Source organism: Miscanthus floridulus, chromosome 14, assembly GCF_019320115.1.
Source record: "Miscanthus floridulus cultivar M001 chromosome 14, ASM1932011v1, whole genome shotgun sequence".
Lineage (NCBI taxonomy): Eukaryota > Viridiplantae > Streptophyta > Magnoliopsida > Poales > Poaceae > Miscanthus > Miscanthus floridulus.
Window position 1 is genome coordinate 15,092,739 of NC_089593.1, and position 10,987 is coordinate 15,103,725.

At 42.1% G+C, this 10,987-nt stretch overlaps 1 protein-coding gene across 3 annotated transcripts; it reads left to right on the forward strand.

The window, feature by feature from the left end:
* The first annotated feature begins 8,172 nt into the window (after nucleotides 1-8,172).
* LOC136504669 (phosphoglucan phosphatase LSF2, chloroplastic-like) lies at nucleotides 8,173-10,717 on the forward strand. Of its 3 annotated transcripts, none has more exons than XM_066499637.1 (5): nucleotides 8,173-8,518; nucleotides 9,518-9,723; nucleotides 9,902-10,072; nucleotides 10,144-10,380; nucleotides 10,450-10,717. In XM_066499637.1, exons 1-4 carry the CDS (start codon nucleotides 8,257-8,259, stop codon nucleotides 10,345-10,347), a joined length of 843 nt encoding a protein of 280 aa, XP_066355734.1. In that variant the 5' UTR covers nucleotides 8,173-8,256; the 3' UTR covers nucleotides 10,348-10,380; nucleotides 10,450-10,717. The 3 variants fall into 3 exon arrangements, with proteins under 3 accessions (XP_066355734.1, XP_066355735.1, XP_066355736.1); XM_066499638.1 differs by having other exon boundaries at nucleotides 10,455-10,717; XM_066499639.1 differs by having other exon boundaries at nucleotides 10,497-10,717.
* The last annotated feature ends 270 nt before the right edge of the window (nucleotides 10,718-10,987 follow it).

Here is a 10,987-nt window from a genome sequence, read left to right on the forward strand (position 1 = left end):
TTCATTTTTCTTTACAAGTTGCTCATCATTGATTGTGCATTCATTTGTTGTTGCACTATCTTTAAGTTGCTCAATTTTAGTAGATAGTTCAACATTGAGATTAGCAAAGTTCTCATATTGTTCAAGCAAAGTTTTGTAAGCTTCTTGTGAACTATCTAGCTTTTCTTTTAATTTTTCAAGCTTCTTTTGTTGACTAGTGCAAACTTTAACATAATTAAGATTTTGTTGCACAAGTTCATCATAAGAAGGCATTTCATCATCACTATCACTCTCACTAGAGGTTGAGCTTTCATTACCTCATGCCATAAGGCACATACGAGAAGAGCTTGATGATGAGTGCTTGCGACCTCGCCTCTTATGATGGTGTTCTTCTTCACTTGAAGAATCATCCCATGACCTTATTGATGTGAGGGCTTGGTTCTTGCACGCCTTCTTCTTTATCTTGGGTGTGGGCTTATTTGGACAAACTTCTACAAAGTGCCCCAACTCGCCGTATCCATAGCATCCTCTCTTTCTTTGCTCATTTCTTTGATTGGTGAAAATGAGATCTTGAATTTGGATAGGCACACCCTTGACATTGAGCCTTTGGATCATCTTCTCCACCTTGTTGATTAGTTTGATTGATTCTTCATCAAGGTCGGAGGTGGAGGAAGATTGATCATCATCACTTGACTCATCATCATCATCATCCTCATCTTCTTCTTCATCTTCACTTGAGGAGCTTGAGCTTGAGCTTGTCTCAACTTGCTTGCCCTTCATCTTCTTTTTCTCGCTACATGCAAGATCTTTGCCTTTGCTTGATGAAGAGGCTTCTTCTTGACCCATCTTACGTGACATTTCAAATACCACTATCTTGCCAATGACTATGTCCGGGGTCATGGTGCTCAAGTCCTCCATGTTGTGAAGGATGGTGATGATGCTTGCATATTTCTTTTGTGGTAGCACGGAGATGATCTTCCTCATGATGTCCGCATCATCTAGCTTTGTTAGTCCTATTGAATGGAGCTCATTGATAATTAGATTCAAACGTGAATACATATCACGAACAGGCTCATCATCATTCATTGTAAAGGAATCATAATTTTGTTTAGCTAGACAATGTTTTTGCTCATGGACATTTGATGTGCCGTCATGGAGCTCTTGAAGTTTTAACCAAGTTTCATGTGTCGTATTTAAAGTGAACACTTGGTTAAACACATCCATACTGAATGATTCAAACCAGTAATTTTTAGCTCTAGCATTGAAATGAATTTCCTTTTCTTCACTCTTCGTGGGTTTATCGGGATTCTTAATGGTTTTCATCCCATCACGAGTGACTCTCCAAACACCCAAATCAACCGCCACAAGGTAGCAAGCCATTCTAGCTTTATAATAGGGGAAGTTAGTGCCGTCAAAGTGCGGAGGCCTAGAGGTATCCATCCCAACCACTCTAAAAGGCGTTGGCTCAACGGCGGTTAAGCCAAAGGTCCAAATTGAGCCAACCGGCTCCGATACCAATTGAAGTTAATCGTGATGCCTAAGAGGGGGGGTGAATTAGGCAACTTAAAATTCTAACTCTAAACTATGGCCTCTTTTTCTACCCTTAGCAAAACCTATGTAAAAGATAAACTATCTAAATGTGCAACTATGGTTTTGCTAGTGTGTTGCTATCTCTACCACAAAAAGAGTAATACAATCAATGTAAATGCGGAAGCTAAAGAGCAAGGTAGAGATATACAAACTTCCATCAACGACTCTGGTATTTTTACCAAGGTATCGAGAAGCGCGCAAGCTTCCTCCTAGTCCTCGTTGGAGCCCCTTGCAAGGAATCCCTCGCAAGGGCCAACCTCCCGGTCGGGTAACTCCATGGATAGCCTCGGGCCTTTCCCACGTGCAAGTGGGTCTCCGACGTGCCTTCCAGCAAGCCTTTCCTGGATGCTCCCCACCGTCTTCACTATCAAGCTTTTGGCCGACACGCCGCGGGCCTTGTTCCCTCCGGTACACGATGGCGGCCACACCACAAACGCGGTTGGTGTGATCTCGCAGGACTACAAGCTCCTCCGATGTACAACAATGGTGCGTGCAAGCACCGAGTGGTAAGAGGTATGCAAACCTCACTAAATACTAGGCCTAAACCTAGAGCAAGCGCGTAAGCGGTGGTCTAATCAACCTAAGCACTTCGCAAAGCACCTACGCTAATCACCTAATAGAACACTAAGCACTATACAAGTGGAAATCACTAAAATAGTGTATCAACACCCTTGGTATGTTTCCTCAGCTCCACACATCTCATTTGGCCGGTTGGGGGTTGTATTTATAAGCCCCACAGAGAAAGTAGCCGTTGGGGACGAAATACCGCTTTTCTGCTACTGACTGGACGCTGGAGCTGTCCTAATCGGACGTGTCCGGTCGTCTCGACCGTTGGAGCCGCGAACAACTGATCAGACGCTGCCAGCGTCCGGTCACTTGCCACTGAACGCGTCCGGTCGCAAGTTCACCGCTCTGGAACCTCTCTGTACTCGATCGGACGCTATTGTCCTACGTCCGGTCGGTTTGCCGCCAGCATCCGGTCCAGCGTCTGGTTGCTACTGCTGTTGCTGAGCCTCTGATTGGAGCGTCCGGTCGCTTTTTGTCAGTGTCCGGTCCAGCGTCCGGTCGCTGCTGTGAGCTCGTTTCTTCGCGATCTTGCGTGTGGCTAGGTTCCTATCTTCATGCTTGGACTTCGCTTGATATCTTGGGTCTTCTCTTGTGCTCCTAAGGTCTTGCTTGAGGTGTTGATCATTGGATCATCACGTCGCCTTTGTCCAAGTCACGTCTTACATCCTATTGAACTACAAAACAATCACTTGCAAATTCATTAGTCCAATTTGGTTGTGTTGGTCATCAAGCACCAAAATCTAAAGTAAATGGTCCTAGGGTCCATTTTCCTTACAACTATGAAGGAATGAAATCAACAATGTGATATCATTTTGAGAAGAAGATCAATTGTTTACCTGAGCAGCTGATGGCCTCGTTCTACGGAGTCTCTTCCCAGTAGTGGTTTTCTGGGTTGTCCCTTGAGCTGCCTTGTGCTTTGAAGATTGATACGTCACGATAGTAGAGGCAGCCTGAGTTTTCATCAATTTTTTCAGTGAAGGCGCAGCCGATCCCATTCTTGAAACCAGGCACGGTTGCTGGTAATCTACTGGATGCCCGTTCCTATCCAAGCTCGGAGGATCAAATTCAACGTCCTAAAAAGGTCGATTAGGACGGTTGGCAGAGGAATTCGTCAAGCATTTTTCTTGAAAAGAAATAGCAAATTACCTCTCCATCAGAAGCAAATTCTCCATCCAGGGCTATACACAAAGGGTGGATCGATCCACAGAAAAGATGGGAACGCCATTCTTGCCACCAGGAGTCGAAGAGAGTAGAAGAGAGGATGACTCTAATCCAATCGTGCAAACAAAGGGATGGAAGATCTGATCCCAGCTAAAAAACTCTTCCAGCTTCTAGTACTTCACTAATATCTTCCTGTGGCTTCAGTATATTCTTGAAGAATAGCTGAGGAGGCAATTGGCCGAAACCAAACTGACGAGCTACAAAGGATGGGTTGTAAAATTCATACGTTGGGAGGTTGCCTGGAATGAAAGAGCCTGTAGCCATTTTGCCACGGCCATGATGAAACTCAGCTGGAAGAACACAGGGCTTGACAAAAGAATTGAAGATTGCAGCTGCCACATCGTCCGAACAACCTGACTCAAATCAAAACTTGAATGGGAAGGCCAGCTCATCATTCTCATCATCATACGGTAGCCAAGTCAGGATGTCAACACCAAACCCTCTGTAGAACTTCTTGAAGAGATGACCAATATCAAAATCGATTGTTATGGCCAATGCAGCCTCACCATAGCTCATGCACTGCCGAGTTCTTCCTTCTTCACCTCTATATTCCTCATTAAAGTTGGAAGAAGGAAAACTCAGACTTTTGAGATCAGGCCTCACAAACTTATGCATATATAGGTTAAGCCACAGTTGTATTAATCACCAAGGGCCACTGACAGTATGCACTGGTTCATTCTTCAGCAATTGGGCAGCAACCTGGTACATCAGATGATAAGCAGCTTCTAGCAAATACTTTCCAAGAGGGATATCCTTGCCTAATGCTAGGTGCTCTGCCATGAGCTTGTGATTATAGGTTGGACCACAGGATGACCCTCAGAAAATGAATCTTTCCAGCCACATGTTCAGAAAGGCCACGTATTCCCTTTCGCTGATAGCTGATCCATCTTCAACGTGGTTCAGAATATAACTGGCCCATCCTATGCAGTCTGCAATTTTGGTTAACTTCTTGGAGCCAGCACTTAAGTACTCATAAGGCTGCATTGATCCAGTAATTCTAAGGCCGGTCAACATGTAAACATCGGCCAGAGTGATGGTCATTGGACCATGACCGAATACAAAGGCATTTGGGGCATTGGACTAGAAATAAGATGTAGAAATCAGGAGTGAATCGTTCCTCTCCATCCCAGACAACGAGAGGGTCAGGCATTGATTCAGATCATAAAGCTTCCAATCTCCACCCTTTTTCTCAGATACCCTATAGAACCAATTTCTCCATCCCTTAGGCATCTTTGACCAATTTCTGAAGAGAGTTTTGGTATTCCAAGAGGATAAATCCACTGCAGATTGTTTGAAGGGGATTTGGTTGGTTTCTTAGCGAATGAAATCAGATGGATCGGGATCGTCCATAGGCCCAAGAAAATAGATATTGGGGGCAACAACTGATGGAATTAAGATTTCGTTCCTCATTTCCTAAGAAATCAAATGAAATCAGTCCGAGGAGAAAAGAAATGCAAGGCAGCGGCCGATAATTGGAGAGTACAAACTTGGAAACATACCTCAGGGACGTGGTCGATGGTCGCCATTATAGCCAAAAAAATGGTTTGAATCTGGCGAGGATCGCTTGGATGACGGCTTATTGGAACTGATGGTTTGCTAGGGTTTAGGGCCTTGGTGGTCGCCATTACAGCCGAAAAAATGGTTTGAATCTGGCGAGGATCGCTTGGATGATGGCTTATTGGAACTGATGGTTTGCTAGGGTTTGGGGCCTTGGCGATGACGGCGTCGACTATTAAAGTTGGCTCGAGAAAGAAGGAGAAAGCAAACAGGCTGAGTGGGTTGGAAAAGATACTATTGGGATGCTATATAAAACTCGGGCCAGAAAGTTAGGAGTCATGCGTATATCTCGGGATAGAGCAGTTGCGGCGTGGTAAACCAATGAACTGGAATTTTGGGATAAAATCATTTTATCCCAAAATTGGGGGGCATGTGTTTACACCAAAATTTGGGAGAAGAACATGGGAACTCATAGGCTTCCAAGATTGTGCCAATCAAGGAGTCAATTGTGTAAAGATTGATATCTGCCGGATCGGATGCGACACTGGGATCGTTTCTCTTTAAATGGCGTCAGCAGATAACGATGGTGAGATATGGTTGGCATCGAGAAGATACATATCGGACTCTACAAAAGGAAAAAGATTAGAGTCCAAGTTATCATAAAATAGGAATGTTTTCTTTGTACCAAAGATTGTACTGAGTCGTACTCGAGTAGGATTCGTTTTAGGCTCCGAGTATATATATCAAACCCCGGCTATTGTAAAAAACACACAATCAATCAAATACAAGTTATTTACTTTTTTTGGCTCCGGCCACCCCTTAGGAGTAGGAGTAGAGTATATCTCGGTGAGTTCTTCAGCAAGTATGACTGCATCGATCCGGTCGACCTCCACTGCTTGTCTGTAAGTATCGTCATGGCTTATACCTCTGTTCGTACGGCTGCATCGATCTGGTCAATCTCCACTGTGACTCTGGTATAAGTTAGTTATCGACTCTTGTCTAGTTCAAGTACGGCTGCATCGATCCAGTCGACCTCCACTGCTCGAACTAGATTAAGGTCAAGTTATCGGCTCTATCTAAGGGTGGCGTTCCTTCGGATAGATTCATTAAGTTACCGATATTGCTTATTGCTTCCATTATTTGTTTAATTACAGCAATATCACTTCGCCCGATTGTGATTGATCTAGATCGGCCTTATATCTTTTTTAACCCATCGTTTGTTAATCTAAACTGATCTAACCTGCACTTTAAACGATGAGTTATGTTTTATCGGTTGTTTTACATCAATCTTGATCGTGCATAGCTTACGGTTAAGGCATGTTTGATCTTGAGTAGATCTATTGGCTAGCGAAAACTGTTCCATGACCCGTTATCATGGCATGTGTGATTCTGCCTCACACCCCACTGTTAGCACCGTGGAGTGAGGATCATTATTTGGTAGATCTATTGCTGAAAGGGCATGACCTTAACTGTGTACTATGCCTGAATCGGCTGTTTTAGCCGACATCGAGCGCTTTTACGAACAGTTCGCATCACGAGATCGTTGAAGTAGCGATAGGTTGAAAGATGTGTTAGCCCCATGATCTTATTATTGTATTACGGCCTGCATGATTCTGCCTCATGCCCCACTGATATTAGTAATAAGTTAGGGTCGTCGAGTCTATTGTTGTTTCTACGGCCTGCATGATTCTGCCTCATGCCCCACCGGTTATAGCGATAGATGAGATCTAGTATGTTCATTAGATTTATCTCTATTAAACGGTTGAATGATGATGAACTGTTTCTTTTATAAAGGAGTTCGGTTACTTGCAGTCATTGGCTTAGCATGAACTCCAGCTCCATCGAGCGGACCCTTCCGGCTTGCTCGTGTGCCCTCGGCACGGGACGAAATTCCGTGTCGACAAGTTCGTTGCTATCCTTCTAAACTATTACTACCAATTTTGAAAATTTAAGTACATGTTTTATTGTTTTGCTATATATGCAAATCAAAGTACTTTTGTTATCCCCTCACAAAAAAATACTTTTGTTATCCTGTAGTTTGTCATATCTGAAAAATTTCCATTCAAAATCTAGCTATATATGGTGGTCTTTTCTTAGACCCATGATCATTCAAATTATGACTCATGAGACATATTGTGGCCTTCTTGGATGGGGGTAACATAGTTGGAAGTTTTTTCTGAGACAACTTACCTTTTGACCTATTATCTATCTTCCAATGGCGTGTTAGCCCTCGTTTTGTTCTGCCTTTAGTTGTTCTAAGTTCTAAGTGTTGTGGTTCATTAGGTGGTACTTGTGCTAGAGGTGGTAGTATTTCTCCTTAGCTGCTTATTGTTTGGATCAACTTGTGGTGGTTTTGCCAATGGTGTTAGTGTTTTCTCAAGAGTTTTTAGTTGTCTGCCATTTTCTATTTTGGTATTTGCCAATGATCTTTGTAGTTTCCAATGTTTTGATTTTCCTAGTTGTCTGTCTGTCAGAATCTTCTGTTGCAACTGTTGTGTTTGGCTGGTCTTATTTAGTTTGTGATCTTTTGAGTAAGTTATCTAGTTGATTGGTAGCATATATTTTAGCTATCCTTAGTGTGGCAAGCTTGTTGAGTTGTTTTTAAGTTACTTGTTGAATATAGTTCAATACCATGGTGGTAAGGTTTTCATGTTCATTTTTTCCTTAAAAACTAGGTCAATCTTTTTCTAATAAAATTGTGCAAAGCTTTTGTCATTCTTTAAAAAAGACATATATTGACAAAATGAAGCATGAATCTCTATTTACCTTACCTGTCTCTGAAATTGATTGTATGCGTCGTAATTTTCAGGTGACTAAAGTAGACATCTAACCAATACAGTTGTGAACCTATAGAGTATTCACGATTACCGTTTCCATTATTTGCGAGTGAATTTCTCATCTAAAATCAACATAACTTTGTACTTCCTCCATCTTAAATTATAAGATGTTTGACTTTTTTGACCCCACGTTTGACCACTCGTTTTATTTTCAAAAAAAATTATGTAAACATAGTCAAATTTAAGTCATTCTAGAAGAACTTTCATAAATAAAGCAAGCCATGACAAAAGAAGTGATATTTTGCATAAATTTTTGAATAAGACGAGTGGTCAAACTTGGTGTAAAAAAAGTCAAATGTCTTGTAATTTGGGATGGAGAAAGTATTTCACACGTTTTTCTCACAAATTCACTTTGGAAGCAAAGGAACGAAAGTCCTATATAAAACTTGAAACATTTTTTGAGAGGATAATTTTTATTTTCAGAACGTGTGTGTGCCGTTGGTTCTGGGCTTCTATTCAGTCCATTCACGGGAAAGCGATGAGGCCCAAGCTCCTTCCTCTCTTCGACTCTTCCCCGTTTCCTCACTCCACGCGGACCAGACATTGAGATCCTGCAACCGCAACAATGGCGGCCATGGCGAACACCTCTTGTCTCCCCACCCCCTGCGGCCTCCCAACCGTCAGCATCGGCGCTAAGAGCAGGAGGCTAGCTATGGCGGCCGTCAGATGCGGTCCCGGCGGCAGCAGGAGCCACCGGAGGAGCCTTGGGGTCTTCCTGTGTCGATCCTCGTCCACGGCCGGAGCCCAAGGGGGCACGAGGATGGAGGACTATAACGCCGCCATGAAGCGGATGATGCGTAACCCCTACGAATACCACCACGATCTCGGTACTGACTCGTTCCATTAGTATCGCTTTTCATGCGATGGCCCCTTGTCGATTGCTACAGATGTGGAAAATGGGTAAAGGCTAGAGCTTGACGTGTGCTGGTAACTTATCCATAAGGATTTCAGCAGTGATGTTAGTGATTCCACGCAATTAATGTGGTACTTGGTGAAATTACTAATGGGTTTGCTTGAAGATTAGATTTTGGTACATAGCCTCCAATTTTCTCGGTCAAGTTTAATGTATATAATATTCTTTTCGAAATTAATCGCAGCTAATTTTAAGACCGCATATCGTGAGATGATGTCATTGCTGTGCTCACAGGTCTTTTGGTTGCTTGCCCCTTCATATCATGAAAATTTGTTGCCTTGGTGGTTAAATGTATGTTTGGTGTGTACATATTTGTTCATGTGTTGTTCGATCCATACACATTTATCAGTGATCAGTGTGGCAGTTGGGATAATTCTTGAATTGATTTCGTGTTTGTTGATGTGAAGATTCTATGATTTGGATTTGCCCATTCATGACAACAACGCATCTTTCCTCTATTTAATACAATGGGTACACTCTCTTGCTAATTCTTTCAAAAATAAGACAATAAGATGCATAAAGAAGCCTCATTGTCATCAACTAAATTTATAGCTTCCTAGACCTGTTTGTCTTAAAAATAAACATTGGTACTCATTGTTCTTATTAAGTTTCTACTTTCTAGTAGTTCAGAATAGCCAAGCTCTATGTCAGGACACAGATAAATACATTTTCCTTAACTGAGTCTACTTCTCATTTACCAAAATCTTCTCTTTTTCTGAAATATTAACATCACAGGAAAGTTGTTGCGAAACTCTCACTTAAATGGTAGCAAGATAAAATATTTTTGTCAACATTTGGGGCCTCTTTTGTCAGAGTCAATTACATCTCCTTCTCTGGCTTAAGTTGTTTTTTTTCACAAGATGCTATACTAGATGCAATAATTGAAGGATTAATCACTACACTTGGAATATAGGTATGAACTATGCTGTCATAAGTGAGAGCTTGATTGTTGGCTCACAGCCTCAGAAGCCTGAAGATATCGATCACTTGAAAAATGAAGAGCGAGTAGCATATATTCTTTGTTTACAGCAGGACAAGGACATCGAATATTGGGGCATTGATTTCCAATCCATTCTCAATAGGTGCAAAGAACTTGGCATTCAGCACATTAGAAGACCGGTGAGCTTCTTATACCCATTGAGTGTGTATAGTATAATTCTATATGCTTCAATTTCTTCTGGATTTCTGATAACTTCAAAAATACTAATTAGTGTTCTTCTTAGCTCAGTCTGCATTTCAGTTTTTGACACTAGTAGCATCTGACCTTGTCTATATGCTTACGGTTGCTTGGTTGCAGGCAGTGGATTTTGATCCAGATTCATTGAGATCACAATTGCCAAAAGCAGTTTTGGCGCTAGAATGGGCTATATCGCAACGCAAAGGGCGAGTTTATGTGCACTGCACTGCTGGACTTGGGAGAGCACCTGCGGTTGCAATTGCTTACATGTTTTGGTTTGAGAATATGGATGTAAGTTTGTTCCATCTCATAATATGCAGAGTGCTACAAACTGTTGTTGCTTATCTATCCTTTTAATGCAGCTTAACACAGCTTATAAGAAGCTAACCACCATAAGGCCCTGTGGACCCAATAAGAGAGCTATCCGTGCCGCAACCTATGATCTAGCTAAGAATGATCCATCTAAAGAGCCTTTGGAGAATCTTCCAGAGCACGCTTTTGAGGGCATTGCGGACTGGGAGAGAAAGTTAATTCATGACCGGGTGCGTGCTCTTCGTGAAGCATGAGCAGAAGAAAATATTAATGATAGCCACTTTAAGGTGAGTGTACATTGGCAATACACTGCACATACGGTCTATCTGCATTCCTGTAATAATACCTTCTTACAGGACAGGAAGTGTTGTGAACTCATGATAGACCCAATTATCCTTAGCAGCATAACTTTGCAAGTGCAACTCCTTTCACGCATCAAGAAGGGAAACTTAGCTTCCCAAGGACTGCGCTTCATCACCAGATTATTAGATGTTGAATTGAAGAAATTTGATCAAAATGCTCTCAATAAAGCTTATACAAGGTCGTATTTGTTGCTGGGTAGTTTGTAATAGCTAATAAGAAGGAAATAAAGAGGGCCTTACATGAGCTTCTAGTTGCAGACCACTTCATGTCTTCACCTTTTGTGGTGACTGTGAATGGGATGACCATCCGTTAATAGCGCATTGTAGGTTTTGAAAGTGCATCTAGCCCCTTAGTGGGTTTTGGATGATTGAATGACAACGTGATTAAAGGACTAACCCGTTTGCTAAGCGTGAACAGGTAATAGGTTATCTCACAGGTACTTAATGAAAGCCAAAATGATGTGTTGTTGTATAAACAATCTAGTTCAAGCAAAAGACAACAATGCAAATGGAATTCATGTGAAGGCTTATT

What these genes read in the sequence shown, in the direction of transcription:
- LOC136504669 (XM_066499637.1), top strand. Translation starts at nt 8,257, where the DNA reads ATGGCGGCCATGGCGAACACCTCTTGTCTCCCCACCCCCTGCGGCCTC. An exon ending in CGAATACCACCACGATCTCG is followed by an intron (nt 8,519 to 9,517) that starts GTACTGACTCGT and finishes CTTGGAATATAG; the next exon opens with GTATGAACTATGCTGTCATA. An exon ending in TTCAGCACATTAGAAGACCG is followed by an intron (nt 9,724 to 9,901) that starts GTGAGCTTCTTA and finishes GCTTGGTTGCAG; the next exon opens with GCAGTGGATTTTGATCCAGA.